The following is an 18,285-nucleotide window of genomic DNA, read 5'->3' on the forward strand; positions in this document are numbered from 1 at the left end:
CACAAGGCTATTTCAAGCCAAAGTAGAGTGAGTCTCTTGAGTAGGAATCATGCTGACAGTTTTCTCTGTGTTCAACTAAGCTCAAGATGAACACAGTGGCAAATTTAGGGCATATTTGAGAAATGGGTGCTAAGGTTTTGAAATAACTCCAGTCAGTACAGGTATAGAGGAGTGAAAAGTGAGTATGGTTATTTCCCATGATGTAAGATTTTATTTCAACTCTAAATCGAAGTTCTAATTTTAATATTTTGAAAATTTCTACATCTTAAGCTCCACGATAGACAATTAGCCTTATATAAGTATAATTTGGTTTTCAAAAAGAAATATGCTTGATTCCTTCTAACAGGTTTAAAGATGTACAGGTTTTACACATCACACACACACACACACACACACACACACACACACACACTGTGCTGGATAGTTTTGTCAACTTGACATGAGGTAAAGTCATCTGAGAGGAGGGAACCTAAGTTAAGAAAATGCCTGAATGATCATGGCTGCATCACACTGTTGTGAGACTCTAATCTTGCATATATACCACAGGCAAACCAAGGAGACCAACACCAGAAGGCCTGCTAACACTCCCATGCCCGCCCATTCCTTCAGATGATTCATGGCTGCAGCAATCCATGTTGATCATTCAGGCCTTTACAGCCATTGAAGCAGGACATTCTCCCCAAGCATGGTTGGATACCATAAAAAGCTAAAATGATACGCTCAGGATGCGAGGCTAAGCACTGCACTCAGGGTCAGCCGCTTTGGACCCAGAGAAGAGCATGTCTGATTGCATGCGGGTTGATGCCCCAGGTCCCGCCTCTGAGAAAAAGGTATCGGACGGTCTGATGCTCTTTGGGTGGATGACACCTAAATGAACATCTGTACAAAGTCCCAATTTATTTCTAATATCAGAGATCAGACCTCTACTCTTGCCTGATGCGTCTAAAACAAAAAGGGGGAACTGTAGAGAGCTGCGGAATGCCGCGCCTTAAAGATGGAGCTGGTTTCCGCCTTCCACCTTCCCGATGGTGAGTGCTCTCTGTCACGAACAACTCCACATTTGGCTAAGGCCGAGGATCTGGCTTGCTTCCATGTATGTGGACCTATCTGCATTGCCCCCATGGCACGCCTGGGTTGGCTACCCAGAGGCTATTTAAGCTGTGGGCTGGCTTTCCCCGGGGTCCTAGGATTGTTCAATGTTCCTGAATAAACTGCATTGAAAAAAAAAAAAAGAAAATGCCTGCCGTAAGATTGGGTTGTAGGCTGGCCTGTAAGGCACTTTCTTAATTAGTGATTGATGGGGGAGGGCCCAGCACCCTGTAGGTGGTACCACTTATAGGTTGGTGGTCCTGGAAGAAAGCAAGTCTGGAGGAGCAGGCCAGTACTGCAGTACTCCATGGCCTCTACCTCAGCTCCTGCCTCCAGGATTCTGTCCTGCTTGAGTTCCTGTCCTGACTTATTTCAGTGCTGATGTGGAAGTGTAAGCCCAATATATATTTTTTTTCTCCCCAATTTGCTTTTGGCCATGGTGTTTCTCTCTCTCTCTTTCTCTCTCTCTCTCTCTCTCTCTCTCTCTCTCTCTTTCACACACACACACACACACACACACACACACACACACGCATGCACATCCCCTAGTTTGACATCTATACACACGTGGACAAAATACGAACCACAGGTGACCCTAGAAGGACAGAGCGTGCATCTCTTTTCTTATCCGTATTTTGGTCTGATATCGCCTTATTTGGTTTCTCACTTGTAATTTTTTAAGTCGGCCTAGAAGCTGCTTTTGAAGCATGGTAAGATGTACATAAACTAATGAGGAATCTAATTTACTCTTAATACGAGTACTGAGCATCTGGAGGACATGAGTGGTGTGTTCAAAGGCAAAGCAAACAAGACTTCTGATTAACAGACTCATGGCCAGAACTTAAACCACCGGGTTTGGAAGGAAAGTTGACCTTGATCTGATCCCCTTCACAACCAAACTAAATGAAATCAAATCCCAAAGAAAAGCTCCTAAATCAGCAGAAGTACCAAGATTTGCACACACACACACACACACACACCCATCACCTCAAGAGGAAAGACTGAAGGAAGGGCGATGGGGGTGGGGGTGAGTTGTGCCCTCCTTGAGGAGCAGGCATCCTTAGGTGCCCTGGCTGAGGAAAGCCAGGGATGTGCGGTCACCATCTGGAGGTGGGGTGCTTTCGCTTTCTTTCCACAGACAGAGTCTCCCAGCTGTCTCTTCCTTCCTTTGGTTCCGAGTGGGAAGCCCTTCGATTCTTTCCTTCCCAGTCTTAACTTCAATTCCTTTTCTCTCTCTCTTCTTCTTCTTCCTACCATCCATCTGGCCAGGTCCCATTTCCTCTGTTTCTTCCGGGAGGTTCCTCGCGTTCCTGCCTTCTTAAGCCAGACTTCAGGGACAAGATAGGGTGCAGGGTGGCAGCAGCAGGTGGATGCCTGGGAAGAGGCTGGGGAGTCTCCCCAACCCGGCGCCCGCGGGGGCGGGGACAGCGGGAGGACCAGGCCAGCCCCGGGGGCGGTCCCAAGCTGGGCTCCCGGCCGCGGTGCGGGTCTTCGCCCCCAAGTGGCGGCAGCCCAGGTGCGGCGGGACGGGAGGATGTGCGGCTGGCCGCTGCTGGTGCTGTGGGCGCTGCTCTCCGCGACGGCTGCGGGGAGCCCGGGCGGCGGGTTCCCGCACGGCACGGTCCTCGACCCCGAGGGCAAGTACTGGCTGCGCTGGGGCCGGCAGGGTGGGCGGCTGGCCTTCCGCCTGGAGGTGCGCACCACAGGCTACGTGGGCTTCGGCTTCTCGCCCACGGGGACCATGGCCGCCGCAGACATCGTGGTGGGCGGCGTGGCTCACGGGCGGCCCTACCTCCAGGTAAGCTCCCGTCCCTTCGGGGAGCTCCTTGCGCCGGGATAGCCCGGGGCTCACCCCGGGAGCGCGGTGCTGGAGCGGGTAGGCAGCGGAGTCCACGCAAGGGCGAGGCTGACACAGCCTCCCTCTGCTCAGCAGAGTTCCTGTTGCCTTCGCTGCCACCTTTCGCCCCAGGGTCCCCGGAGTCCATCCTGGGGTCCCCGCCTAAGTCATTGGCAGTCTTCACCCAGGGACGTTTTTCTTCTCGGGAAGCTCTTTCATCCTGTGCGCCGCTTAACAAACTATCTCGCTCTGGAGACCCAACCTGCGTGGAAGGGCTGGGTGCACTTGGGTGTCTAGGGCTGGGGATAGCAGGCAGTCTCTAGTGGTTGGTTTGGTGAACACCGGAGCAGGTTAACCTTTCCTGTATCATACAGGGGATGAACGGAAGGCCCCGAAGAGTTGCTTTAGAAGACGCTCTGTTACTGACAGCTGTCGAGGAAGCCAGGTTTAACGAACCCTCTATGCAGGGATTTTTTTTTTTTTTTTTTCATTTTGAAGGGCAACAAAGCTCGCTTCTTCTCTCACTGCCCATGCTGCCCCGTTTGTTCCAGGGAGCGGTGGTCGATGCTGTCTGATACAGGCGTCTTTCTGTGTAGGGAAGCGGCCGGAATGATTCCGTGGTTCGGCTTCTGGGATATTTATTTGATATTGAACAACATCTGGGCCACAGCGGATAGACGCACTTTCTTAGGGGCCAGCTTCCGTCGGAGAACACTGCCCTTTGTAGAAGCCTCATGCAAACCTGCTTTTCGAGATTGTCTCCCCCTGGGCAGCGTGAATGTCTCGGTAATTTCTCCTGACTTCTTAGATGTTCAGAGCATCCCGATTGAGGTGTCATTCCATTTTAGCTTCAGTTCTGACCCGGAAATACTTGGCTAAGAGTAAACTGACAGCAATTCAGATTTCCAAGCCACTCTTCTTACGTGCTCGTTTCTCCCAGATTCATCATTTCCTCTCCATGTAAGTACTGTGCAACTCTGAGAGGAAAAGGCCCGTTGAGGCCCACTCTGCTGACTTCCCCCACGTGTAAGTTTTAAGGGGCTACATCATCTCCGCAATGAAATTTGTTGGCTGAGGATTTGACCTCAGGCACAGGCCTCACCAGCCAACTGTCTTACTCTCCCTTGATCTGAGGTGGGATGCTACCTTACTTTAATAACTGTTGCAACCGAGTTGCTTTTCTCAAGCTGTTTTTGGAGAGTATCATGACCTTTGCACAGCATATAGAAGTGGGCATGAGGCATCTTGCTGTGGTTACAGCAATAGGGCACGCGTTAAAAGTTAACTACTTTTGCCAAAAGAGCAGCATTTCTAGAAAAGCCCACACAATTAGATATCAAATGAAAGTCAGAGGGGAAAAAATCCTGATCCAACTTGCCATAATGGGTCCATCACAAACATCTTGCTAAACCACATACTATTTCCATCTTGTGGGAGGTTATTCCTGAGATTATGTAAGAATTAAGTGTTCTTCAGATTGATTTTGAAACTCTGAAATTTTCTTAAAGCAGAGGGCACATACTACTGTGAGATACATTAAAAACGATCACTCTATGTAGCGAACAAGAAATAGCATTTTTGTACTTCCTGTTGCTCCAGAAATGCATTCCTTGTTTGCATATATAAGACCTACTCAGTTTCTTATTTGGCTGATATCTTTTAGCACTTCACTTCTTTAGAGATTCTGCTGACTTCAGGGCACAGATTAGATGGAAAGAGAGCCTCTTTAAAACCTCCTTAATAAGGTAAAAGATTAACAGTTTTAATAAAAAGAAACATTTTGATTATAGCCAGTAATCCCCGGTGAGAGATTTCATTTTTCTAATACTTAAAATAAGCTCCTCTCCCTAAATACTTATCTGGATTTTTTTTTCACACAGTGGTATGACATTATGCCTTAAGTAACTATACCCAAACCAAAGCAGTCTTCTTTAACGAAGTATATGTGATTTTACGACTAGACTTTGGGTTGTATGCAGTTCTGCTCCCAGTGAGAACTGACTTTGCATGGAGCGATGACAAAAATCTCTGGTTGCCCAGGGCATCAGTATAAGCATAGCTCGTACAAATAGCGGCACAGCAGCACCAGGCTATGTGATGTAAGCCATGTTGGCACCACAGTCATCCACGCTGTGGCTTTTCCCTTACGTTTCAGTCTTCCCAACTTAATTTTAGACTTGAATTTTCAATTTCTTAACCTTCTGACTTTTATTTTTAAAAATTATCTATAATGTCTTCATTGGGAATGAGTCGACTCCTGCATGACTAAGAGTAATTCCCAGCCAACCAGGCAGAGAATTTTTGAATAGATGCCTCAAACCAAAATGCTTGGAGACAGCAAGAGGGCGGTCTCAGTGTAGTGCGGGCTTGAGGAGAATAGGCAAGAAAGACAAGAGTTTTCTGTTGAGTTACTTTTTCTGGGGAGTTCAGATCCAGTGTTGCCAGACATTTTGCTTGTCTGTCTTGTTCTTAGAGAGAAGACGGAAATTCAGTGTGTGTGTGTGTGTGTGTGTGCGCGCGCGCGCGCGCGCGCACACACACACACACACACGTGTTATCCAATTAAGTTTGCACACAGCACTGTGGACAAAGCATGCATACATGAGCACTTTCAACTGGAATATATCTTCCAGATGATGTAATCTTGGACCAAGAAGGAAAAAAAAAACTAAGTTGAATAAATTATCAACACAAATTATGAAAATCCATGGAAGGGAGAAAGGGAAGGCCAATTTCTGTTCAGAGTGTTAATTCTGTGCCAGGAAATGATTTCAATATGGGGGGGGGTGTCTTGGCCATTATTTGAGCTATTGACTTGCATGTAAAAAAAAAATAAAAAACTACCCCCAAACAAACAATCACCGTTATTTTGTTCAAAAGTATGTAATTTGGGCAGGGCTTGGTGGGACCTACTGCCATTCTCCACGCTGTCTGTGTCAACTCTAAGGTGGGCGGCTGGAAGGCTCTGAGGGCTTACTCACCTTCACGTCTGTCTGGGATTGAGGTTGACGATGGGCTGGGGCCTCACTCAGCCAGTTCCGTGGTGTGACTGTGGCCTCTCCATGCGGCTGCTTAGCTTCCTCATGGCATAGTGGCTGGTCTCAGGCCAAGCACCCCTAGAGGCCAAGGTAGAAACTCAATGTAGCCTTTTATGACTTTTTGACCTTGCCTTGGAGCCAGCCATTGGTGTACTTCTGCTGTTGCCATAGGATCTTAGAGTCAAAAGAGAGCCTATCTTGATAATGGGATGTAGTAGTGTGGCCATTTTTGTAGAATTAATTCTACCACACTTGTTTTAATAATATGCCACCCCATCATATTTGGTATAGAGGAGGTTTATTGTGGGAAAGGCGGGGTAGGTGGAGGGGATGAGGATGTTCAAGACAGAAACAGAAAGAGAAGGAATAAGAGAGCACAGATCCCATGCTCTCCCAGTTCCATCTTATCCAGCACACACCTGGCATCGGTGGCATCAGCTGATTGCATCAGAGGTTGCTAGGCCTTCATGAAGCTAGTAGGACTGCCTATATACTAAATTCCTCCCCCCCCCTTTTTTTGTTTAATTAAAAAATTGCAAACTTAGGAAGCGGTAATGAGGTGGGAATGCAGACTTTGTGTTCAAAAAGGCTGCTTCCTGCTGACTTGAGGGTGCTTGCATCTTTGGGGACCCTAAGAGAATGGGGGAGAGCTGGCGAAGTCCTAGGAAAACCTCCTGTTTTACTGCTGTTCAGGATCTGTGAGGACATCTTCAGCTAGGAAGGAAAATGCAGGTCAAGCTAACACAATCTGTGAGGCTAGATCGGAGCACCTGTGGGTAGCTGCTTTGTCGCTGACCTGGATGTGGGAAACACCTGGACTTGACAGAATCCTGGAACATAGATATGGGCAGAAGACAAAATTAAGGAGGGCAGAGAGAAAATTCTCTTTTAGGAGTACATTTGAAACTTTTAGACCCATGATTTTGTTAGTTGGGAGAGGGGAGTCCCAAAACTAGGGAGAGGGGGAGAAATCTCACCCTCTGAAATAGGCAGTAGATGGGAAACTTATTGATTGGCAGTACTGATCTAAAGTCCATCTGACCTGAGAGGTGGATTTGGGTGGATTTCCTGTAGCTTATCAGAATCCTTTTTTTTTTAAGTTTACAAAGAAGATAAGTTTTGAACACGTTAGCATCACCATTGTTGAAATGCACACTGCAGGAAAAGGCAGCCGACACACATCTTTGTGTCATAGCAGAGCAGAGGCTTGGGAAATTATTTTGTGTTAACAGCATGAACATTCTTTAAGGTGAGATGAGGGAAGATAGAAAGAAGCCCTCTGTAGGATAGAAAGGGCAAGACTCACTTGATCTTGATTTTCAGTATGACTATACATTATGAAGGAGGGGCTTTTTCCCTTTACCCCCAAGACTGGAGATATATAAATCTAGCACCACAAGAAGCATTTCAGTCTATATTTAAAAGAAAAACCAAAGGAATTTTAAAATTTTGAACTTGGAATCATGAAAGTGTATCATATAGTGGAATGGTTTCTTTTTGTTGTTGTTGTTGTTGTTTTCCAGAGTTAGATTAATAAATCAGAACTCCAGTGATTAACGTCAAAGCTCTGAACATTCTTAATAAATACCACAGTACCATAGCAACAGGAAGAAATCTGCAGCATTTTCCATTCTTTTTGGGCGAATCGCTGTCTTATAACCATGTAGGTTTTCATTTGTATTTGTTAACCTTAAAACACCTTCTTAGACCCTAAAATACTTTCTTGGGACATCATAACTTAGGCTTCTGTGTCTTTGGGCCTTATGTAAGCTTTATATCTTTCTTCCTATCCAGTTATTTTCCATGAGACACAGGTGACACTGTGGTAGCAGTCACTGTCCCTTAGCTAAAGGAATACTAAAAAGTTACATCTAAGACCTGTTTTTGAGTCTGGTACCAACGAAGACTGTGTCTAGATCTAGCGGCAGCATCTCCAGGAAGACTGAGTATATATCTGAATCCTGTTTAGCCTTTAACTTGAGGTCTGTGAGCAAGGCAAACCTGTTTGCCTTTTAAATAAGAGATCTAGTACTTAGTAGTTTTAACTAGCTAATGAACTGACTAGTAAACTAACATGGTGGGTTATCTTGGGATGAGGAACTAATTTCCTGTTCTCTAACTGTCAAGCTACGATTAGCTTAGCCAATGTGATCAGGGACCTGAGAAGGATAAATTGTAACCTAAATGAATCTATGTATCAGTCAAAATGACAGACACTAGTCAGTCCATAGTCCACTACCTAGACAGTTGTCCCAGTTCCTGGAGTCTCCATGGTTATATGGTCAGAGGCAGTCTGGCCACCAGGCACAGAAGATGAGAGGCTTTTTCTGGGAGGAAGACCACGGGAGAGACCAACTTCACCATCTTTTCAGCAACATGAGACAATAACTCTCCATGTGTCCAGTTTGTCCACGGTTCAGGCCTGGCCCTAGCGGCAGGCAAGGCATCAGGCAGTCTGCCTAGTTGTTGGCATACCACAATCCAGGGGTGAAGTCACCTGTCCTGCCCTTGTCTCCTCGGAGGCCTTGGGAGTTACTGATAGGATTAGGAGTTTCTGTCTGTCATAACAAGCATACACATATACCCAAAGTTTGTTCAAGTACACAAAAAGGACACTTGCTCAACCATGTTTATAGCAGCTCTATTTGTAATAGCCAGAACCTGGAAACAACCCAGATGTCCATCAACGGTGGAATGGGTACAGAAATTGTGGTATTTTTATACAATGGAATACTACTCAGCAATCAAAAAGGAGGAAATCATGAAATTTGCAGGCAAATGGTGGGATCTAGAAAAGATCATTCTGAGTGAAATATCCCAGAAGGAGAAAGACAAACATGGGATATACTCACTTATATAGACCTATAAGATATGATAAACATAATGAAATCTATACACCTAAAAAAGATAATCAATTGAGCGGACATGGGGTAAGATGATCAATCCTCGTTTAGAAAGACAGATGGGATGTGCATTGAACGTATGACAGGAGTCTACTGAGCGCACCTGAAAGACTCTAACTAGCAGTGTTTTCAAAGCAAAGATTCATGACCAAACCTTTGGCAGAGTACAGGGAATCATAAGAAAGAAGGAGAGTTAGTCTGATGGGGAAAGGATAGGAGCTCCACAAGGACCAAATATATCTGGGCACAGGGTCTTTTCTGAGACTGACATTCAACCAAGGACCATGTATGGATATAACCTAGAACCTCCACTCAGATGTAGCCTGTGGTAGCTCAGTAACCAATTCCCCAAAGTGAGGGGAACAGGGACTATTTCTAACAGGAACTCAATGGCAGGCTCTTTGACCTCCCCACCCCCGAAGGGAGGAGCAGTCCTGTTAGGCCACAGAGGAGGGCTTTGCAGCCAGTCCTGAAGATACCTGATAAAACAGGATCAGATGAATGGGGAGGAGGTCCCCCCCATCAGTGGATTTGGAAAGGGGCACGGTGGAGATGAGGGAGGGAGGGAGGGAGGGACTGGGAGGGAATGAGGGATCGGGACACGGCTGGGATACAGAGTTAATAAAATGTAACTGATAAAAAAAAATAAAAAAAAAAAAAAAGAAAAAACTCGTCCACCTTGAAAAAAAAAAAAGCCATATTCAGCAGGCTTGAAGGCTCATACTTGAGTTCAGCAATCTTTGTCTATCTTTAGGTATCTCCTCTAAGCTATACCTTGCAAACATTAAACAGAATGTTATGATCTGTTATTATGCCATAATCTGCAGATAAGTGTTGAGGGGGGACCACGTCTATCTCAAGTAGATCTAAATGGATCAGCTTTGCTTGTTTCTAGTTACTTTTTTTGTTTAATTTTGAAAACATGTACAGGAGCCTAAATAAAGCTTAATCCTGTAATCAGTCACACTAGTTCTTAGCATAACTACAAATGTATTTCTGGACACGTTAAAGGATTGGATCATTTATAAGATGACTGACTATTGTTAAACACAAGGACTTTAAATTTCATCCTTGTTAAGTTGGAGCCTTAAAGATCTCAACATAGTCCTTAAAGAGACTGGGAACTTTTTGACCTTTTATGCTGTACTACTATAGAACATAACAGTTTCCTGTATGATTTAGTTTATACAAAATATATAGTTCATAGAAATCTAACGCCATATTATAGATTAGTAATATTAGCAAACACAAGACTAAACATATTTCTAAGGCAGTGATTTTTAACCTTTTGAGAGTGAGAAACAGCATAATAACCCAGTTCTAACTTTGTAAACAATTGCATGTCTTCTTACTAATATATGCCAACTTAAAAGTATCTTTGGAATCAGGTCACATGGTTTAATATTTTCTAAGCACAAGCTTTTAACTATGAATCCTGATTATGAGATTTAACCATATCCTGTTTTTGACCCTGGACCTTGAAAACATGCATGGGTCTAAGAGAGGATGAGCAATAACCTGTTTCCAGAGTCACCAATACAGCAGAACAATATAAAACAACTTTTAAAGTTACATTTGAATTTATTATGCCAAATCCAGAAAGCCTAGAGGCGAACCCTTAGCTCAGGCAGCTGGTGGCAGGAGAAAGAAACAGCCTTCATTCATGCATCCAAGGGCTAGCAGAGACATAAGTAGTTAGACATACATCCTGTAGATTTCCCATTCCTTTCATAGCAATCCCTCCCGCTTTTCCTCCCATTCTGATTGTAGCTGCTCGGTTACAAATGATATTACCTCCCCAGAGGGTCAGAAAGGCACAAAATGGGCAAAGTGAACTTCCATAACTAAGAAACACATATATATGTATATACGTATGTATGTATGTATGTATGTATGTAAGTAAGTATGTGTGTGTGTGTGTATGTATGGGTGAGCAAGGCAACCAGCTTAATTAACTATTAAAAATATACCTGGGGCTCAGCATAGTGGCATACACCTGTTGATGCAGGAGGATCCCACAGTTGAACCTAGCCTGGAACACATAATGAGCTACCTTTCCAGAACAGTCATGTGAACGAACAACATCTAGACCCCGAGGCTTCTCGGGGCGGTGGGCAGGTCACTTTCCATTCTGTCTTTCACAGCAGTAGCCGGGCTGGGTGGGAAACATTCTGTCCTTTCCAGCTGGCTTCTCAGAACCACAGTAGTTTGTCTCACTGAATCAGCCCAACTCTCATTTCCCTGATGGATTCCTGTCCTTCCCTTCTTCTCTGCCCCTTTGACACAACAACCCCACCCCCATCCGAACCATTTAGCAACTGTGAGTGCCCATTCGAGGCAAGTAATCCCGTTGATGAATGCCCAGCTTGTGTGAGTGAGAGAAGAGAGCATCATTGTCGGATGTGCTCTTGATTTGCACAAAAATGGATTCACCCTTCCTACGGGGGTAGACATCGCCCGTGAATGGAGCCCGACACATATGTCATCGTTTGTGATAGCCTTGCTTGTTGGCCCATTCAGAAACTGAAGCCTTTCTGTGCAGAGCAGTGTCTTGAGCATCTGGGTAATTGCTGCCGGGCCCCTTGCTGAGGAAGTTCCTGCGAGTGATCCGAAATCACAGAGAACAGTCAGCATTCTTTGTGGCTAACGATGTGCTTCTTTCTAAGCTCGCCCCAGCCAACTGCAACAAAGCAACATTGGCAAAGCAAACTGAGAGCGTGCGAGCCTGACACCGCTCAGCTGCAGCTTCATTAAGAGATGTTTATAAATTTCGGGACGATGCCCCCCAACTACCAGATGAGGAAGGGACCTTTCCAGTAATCTTGCTCTGGGCATTACTAAACAAGGGCACATGTCCCTCTGTTCAAATACAAGATGATGGTCCTCAGTTGTAAGCTATGTGCTTCTCTTGGCAAGAATAGAAGGTTTCATAATTAGCCTAGGGAAACGAGCCGGCCTCACAGCCAAGGAAACAACGCACCTGAATTGACAAACAGAGTTCAAGGCTTTGGGCTACCAAAGGCAGAATTTGGGAATCTTGGAAAGAGAAGCCAGAGTCCACTTCAAAGAAAATGAATGGCGGTTGATTGATTTGTAGTTTGTAAAAGGGTGCTGTTCAAGTTACTCACCAAAGAGACGAATCCATTACACACTAATGTTTTTCTGGAAGTGTTCAATCCGTGTGTAGTAAAAACAACAATAATAAAAAAACTGTGCACACAGATGACTCACAATGCTATGCATAATAAAAATCAATCATAACTAAAGAACTTTCAAATAGAAAGAACCTTCAGGTAGGAAAAATATAATTTAAGAAAGCTTCTTCAAAATGTACCTCTCTCTCCTCTTCTGTCTCTTTCTCTCTCTCTCTCTCTCTCTCTCTCTCTCTCTCTCTCTCTCTCTGTGTGTGTGTGTGTGTGTGTGTGTGTGTGTTTGTGCTTTGTTCCACCCCTGGGAGAAATAAATCACAGAATATGTTGTAACATGACTAAAGAAAGTAACACATAAAGCTTAATTTCTTTCTCACCCAGAATTTTTCTGTTTGTTTTGTTTTATTTTTAGACAGAGTCTCTCTATGTATCCCTGACTGTGCTGGAATTCATTATGTAGACCAGGCTGGCTTTGAACTCACAGAGATCTGCCTGCCTCTGCCTTTCAAGTGCTGGGATTAAAGGCTTGGGCTACCACACCCAGCTTCAAATTTGTATCTTTTTTTTTTTTAACTTGTTAAAGTCTATAGTAAAAACACCTGTTTGAAGGACAGCACACAACATAAAACAAGCATATGAACAAAGGCTGCTCCAAAAGTAATTCCAGGGTGCCTGGATCTCTACACAATTGTGCTGTCCCGCCCGATGACCTGAGTTCAAGATCTGGAACCACATGATGGAAAGAACTCTTAAAAATTGCCTTCCGACATACACATGTCCTGTATACACATGCACCCCTCCTCCTCCCCAGTAAAAAGGTTACAAAAAGCACAACTTTATTGGCTGTACTCCTGGGATCATCAATTTGACTGCTGTATAAATAAACGCTTTACTAAGAAGGTCTTATTTCCTCACCCAATGAGCCTAAGAGTTATGAGGTCTTTCTACTGCTTCTGCAGGTGAGATGTTGGTGGTTTGTATATTTAATCATTGTCCTTTAGGAATTCAGAGTTTGATAGCCTCCTTTCAAACTTCCTATCTCCATGCTGCAGACGCTGGGTGCCATGATGGCCTAGAACAGAGAGGGATTCACGTTATGGTTGACTATAGAGCTGGGATAAGATGTCAGACAATTGAGAACTGGGAAGGATATAACCTAGTTCCACATCAAAAATTAAGTGATTTGATCCTATATAAAAATAAATATGTTCACAGTGCCTGGGAGTCATCAGGAAAGTATTTGCTTTCCTAGCATGAGGACTTGAGTCTGTTCCTTGGAATCCATGTGAAAAGGCCAGGCATTGTGTCAACTCATAATCCCTGCTCTGGAGACATAGGATGATCCTCAACATTTGCTGGCCAACCAGCTTAGCCTCATCCATGAGCACGGGCTCTCAGCATGAGATCTTGTCTCAGAAATGAAGTAGTTACCCCTGAGTAATGACAATTGAGGCCTCCCTCTGGCCTCCAGTCACATGTGCACATACTCACAAAGACACCCCCACCATAATTCCCCACATCTCAATACCTTCCTCTATCCACCCCTTACTTAGGTAGATCATACGTGGATACCATGGAGCCATAGTTCAGATTTCTGAGGTAGGAAGGCAGGTCTGCTAGTTACTGGTTGTCTGTGGCTCTGGTAGAAAGTATGGCACTCAGCCTGCAGTTAGCTTAGAAGGATCCAGGCAGAAAAGTTCATATAAAGCCATTTCACCATCACCATTTGATGGGCTAATACCTGCTTGGCTGTTCAACAACTGTGTTTTAAAATGGAAGCAAGGCTGGTTGTTCTTAGCATGGGAACACGTCTGAGTTGTATTTAGTGAATTTGTATACAGTTCTAAGCATCTCACCAAATTCTTTAGCTACAACAAGAGCACCCGTTTTTACCCTTTGAGTATAAGTGTGTTTTAAAGCATGCATAGCAAGGAGTCTTCCTCCCCTCCCCCCATAGCCCTCTTTATATAACTACACACCTTATTTTGGCTTGTACTACTTGCTGTATTTCTAAGCAACAGGAATATCTAGCCTACACAGTGTAAAATGTATCAGATATGTGTTGCCACAGGCTACCTTATTTCTTTCGTAATTAACTGAAGGTCCCAGGATATCCCCAGTCTATAATTTCACCAAGAGAGGGGTTCTAATTGGAAAACTTTTCATCAGTGTTAACAGCAATGCTTTCTTTTATATCTGAAAATATTCTCTAGCATTGTTCATTACATAATAGATACCCTTTTCCTCCCTCCTCCATTCTGGGAGATTGCTAATAAGCTGTGAAAATGCCCCCAAGCTATCCTTGCAGAGGGCGAGGGAGAAGAGGTATAGGAGTGGTGGATAATTAGTATCTTATTAGGGCATGCATGGAACATTGTAGGTTGATGACTGTGTCAGTGTTGCCAAACCTCCCTGAGGTACCAGGAACAATTCCACGTGCTTGGCAGCATCTCAAGAAAGATGGCTGAGTAACTGGTGCAGATAAGATTGGGGAGTCTTCTAGACTGGGTATGGGCCTACAGCAACGCTTGCTGCTTATTTCTTGTGTGGCCCCTGGCAAACCCTAAACCCTCCCTAAGTGTCAGTTTCCTCTTGTGCAGAAGGGAAAGATCATGTTCTTTAGCTCACGGGCTTTGTGAGGATTGAACAACATAGGCAGTAAAGCTCTCTGAGGAGTGTGCTACCACGCAAAACTATAAATGAGAGATGTGATTATAGTGAGTCAGTAGTGAATTTGGGAACAGTAAGAAGACCACAGGGAGACAAGTACCCCAGCTTTTGAAAAGGCTTTCACTAAATATACAGATAGGGGGCTTAAGAAGTAAATTGTGAAGAAGTCAGTACAAACTTCGAGCAGTTGGATGGCGATTGTTGAAACCATTAGTAACCAGAGGCCAGCTTATTTCCGCAGATAGAATTTATAGGATGCAACTGCGTTTTCTTTTTCACTTGATGCATTGCTCTTGCAGATTAGGGTCTTAAGCAAATGGTATCTGAATGAGACAGTAAAGCAGTTAGCAGAGTTTCTCATTCTATCCTTCTAGAAAATAGATTAAAATCTTGAATTAGTTATAATTATGAATATTTAATATCCATACCCAAACACGATTTCAAAGTGTCTGCCTTAGGTTACAGATGGGGACACTAAAACAATGCAAGGAAACTAAAGGCTAAAAATTTGTTACAAATACAAGTAAACAACAATTTAGTGGGAAAAAAAAAACTAACTATATATGAACTTTGTAAAAATTGTGCTCAGTTGGGTTCATGTGGTTTTGGCCTAGTTAATTTTGGAGGTGCCTTCCAGTTCCCTGTTGTGGAGGTCGTGTTCGCTAGTGATCTGAGCTGTTCATATCAAAGGATTTAATAGCGAGGTTGTGAGATGCTGAACTTTGTGCCCCACGTGGTCGGCGCTGTGTGGTTCTCCCTGAGAGCTGTTTCCGAGAAGATGGAGACACAGATGGATTTGGCAACGACTGGAGTTTGGATCTCCGGAACCAAACAAGAAGGCTGTGGAGGCGGTGGCTGGAGGGCTGTGGCAGCCAACCGAGTCTCACCGGAGAGCTTCGGGAGCGGATGGCACCCGAGGGAGGGCAGCGAAGCACGTGGGCCCCACCCTCAGGCATGCGCAAACACGTGTGAGAGCAAAGCTTTGGGGAGAAAGCGTGCTTGATGCCAGCTGGATTAGGTTTGCCTCGGAACTAGCTTCCAGCTACAGCCTGATGCCGACGTCTCTTCGCTCCACACACGGGCTCTCAGATAATCCAAGAAATGAGTAGTAGAAAGCGCCATGCTGCTTTTAAAAGGACATTTTTCCTTGTGTCTTATGTATGCATGATAGTTATGTACGGAGCTGTTCCAGTGTCATGACGGCATCTCATCTCTAGGCCGTTCAGAAACGTCAATATGTATAGTGGATGTGTTCAGTTTTAAATCTGAAAAAAACAAAACAAAACAGAAGAATATTTGTCTCTGAAAAGCAGTATTTGGAGGGCCTCAAGAGCAAAGGCCAACAGGAATTTGTTTAGTCTCCGAGGCCTGCTTCCACGGGCTCATTGCTTTGACCCTTATTGAAACATTTTCTGCCTCCTGCCCTGTCCACCACAATATTCAGATATACTGCTCAAACTGAGTGCCATTCATTTTCCCACCTGTCTTCCTGCTGGCCTTCCCTGTCTCAGTGAGTGAGAGTTTTTGTTGGCTCCAGCTGAAAATTAGGAGCAATCTTTCCTTCTTCTCTTTCCTTTATCCATCATCTAACCATGTCTTCAGGTTCTGTTGTCTTTCCTACAGCATCTAAAATCTACTCAGTTCTCTTCCACTGAACTAAAGCCAGTGGGATTACTGAGAGATTTCCGCATCTCTTGGCCACCATTCGTTTGCATACTCCTCTCCATTCTCCTCACAGTATGCATTGTAATCTGTAAATACTTTATTCATAAATGCACACACACACAGACTTGCATGAAAGGAAGCAAGGAGGGAAGAATGGGGGAGAAAAGGGAAGGAGAGAAAGACAGAATAAATGTGTTTCTCTAAAGATCATTATTATTTCTTGGATAAAATGGACCTGGGCTCTTAAGGGAAGTCATCCATTTTTTTTTTTTCACTTAGAAGATGGATTAGGAAGGAAGTAAAATAATATTTAAAACTGAGATTTTTTTTTCTGCCAAAGCATGTGGTTAGGAATGCAGGCTTAAACAATTAACTTTATTGTATATGTCTCATCATTCTGTAGATTACCTTACATGGATGCCGAAGCGAGATGGACAGGTGTTACTGACCTCGTGTGTGTCCGAGTGTAGCACTGACAGAAAAACTCAACCTTGGGTGGCCCCTTAGCGAAGCATGAGTGCATACTTTGTAATTCACATGGCTATTTAATGACCCTTAGGAGACCAAGACAGCAGTTGGTCTGACATCGTTCCCTGAGGGCAGTCAACTTCTACTTTGAAACTCCATTTTGATTTCTAAGTGATGAAATTCCTTTTGAAAGTTGTTGAAATGTCAAGGTTTGGTTTGTATAGTCTTCCAATACAGCTTTCTACGGCCTCCTGACTGCTTAGGATCAAGGATGCTGCTTTAACTCAACAATATTTATAATACTGTCAATATCATGAAACGACTCTAACACTGAAGTTAACCTCATAGACAGAAATGTGCGGCTCGGCAGGCTTTTGAGCACAAGAAACAGAAGGGGAGCTGCAGGCACCTGTCGAGGGATGTGATGAAAGATGGAAACATTTTCCTCAGAATCTGCGTGCAGCTGTGCTTACAACCCAAAGTCTATTCAGATCTTCTGTTACACCCACCAGACGCTTTGCTTCCTCACAGCACCCGTCAAAGCTCTGTTCTGTAGCGGAGATTTCATTTCAGAGAGGAGGAGATAGAAGGAGACGGAGCAAGAAGCAGCTGAGCATCTGTGTGAGCATGCTGCTGGGCAAGAGACTGCCAATTAGCAAAGCTGGCTTTTTGGTACGTTCAGAAGTGGCAGGCAGTGCTCATGGTGACGTGAAATAGTGACCATCAACTCCCTGCCGACTGCTGGTAGGGATGACTTACTTTACTGTTGTCACACAGCATTTAAAAACCTGTTACATACTTCATGTTGATTTTTTTTCCAAGTGTAAAGCATTCCAGGGAGAAAAATATCTTGTGAGAACATGCGTCAGCAGGCATGCTTTCTGGGACACGGCTAAGAAATATCTTCATTGTTGGGGCTTATTAACTCACCTTTGAAGGTACTGGGTGATATTTTATTAGGGAAATAATCAAGGTCAGAATATGATCAATAAAATAGTCCACAATAAAAACAAAGACAGTCCACATGGAAGCTGGGCTGAGTGTCGGTGATAGAACCAATGGAGACTTACATAAAGGAAGAAGATTTTATTCCTAAACTCTTACAGTTTCTGTGAAGTTGGGCTTTCCTCTATCCTAGATAGCTCCCCCTGTCATAAGATCCAATTTTAACAAAGAAAAGTATGTGTGTGAGTGTGTGTATGTGTGAGAGTGGTGTGAGTATGTGTGTATACGTGTGTGTGTGTGTGTGTGTGTGTGTGTGTATGGGTTCTTGTAGAGGTCAGAAGCTGGTGTCACGTGTCTTGTCTTGATTTCTCTCCACCTTCTCCTGTTACTGCTTTTCAGAGTCTCTCGCTGAATGTAAGTGTGAAGGCTACTGATCGGGCCCAGCTGGCCCACAGCCTTCAGGGGTCTGCTTATCTCACTGTGGTGGTGGTGTGGTGGGCAGTTATATTTGGACACTGCCA

At 44.3% G+C, this 18,285-nt stretch overlaps 1 protein-coding gene across 1 annotated transcript in view; it reads left to right on the forward strand.

Annotated features, from left to right (window-relative positions):
- Positions 1-2,572: 2,572 nt before the first annotated feature.
- The window catches only part of Moxd1 (monooxygenase DBH like 1), a 77,667-nt gene continuing 61,954 nt past the window's right edge, over positions 2,573-18,285 (forward strand). The window contains exon 1 of the mRNA XM_021653709.2: positions 2,573-2,887. Coding sequence (XP_021509384.2) covers positions 2,624-2,887 — 264 coding nt within the window. The 5' untranslated portion in view covers positions 2,573-2,623. The remainder of the gene's footprint in view (positions 2,888-18,285) is intronic.

This window comes from Meriones unguiculatus, chromosome 20, assembly GCF_030254825.1.
Source record: "Meriones unguiculatus strain TT.TT164.6M chromosome 20, Bangor_MerUng_6.1, whole genome shotgun sequence".
Taxonomy (NCBI): Eukaryota; Metazoa; Chordata; class Mammalia; order Rodentia; family Muridae; genus Meriones; species Meriones unguiculatus.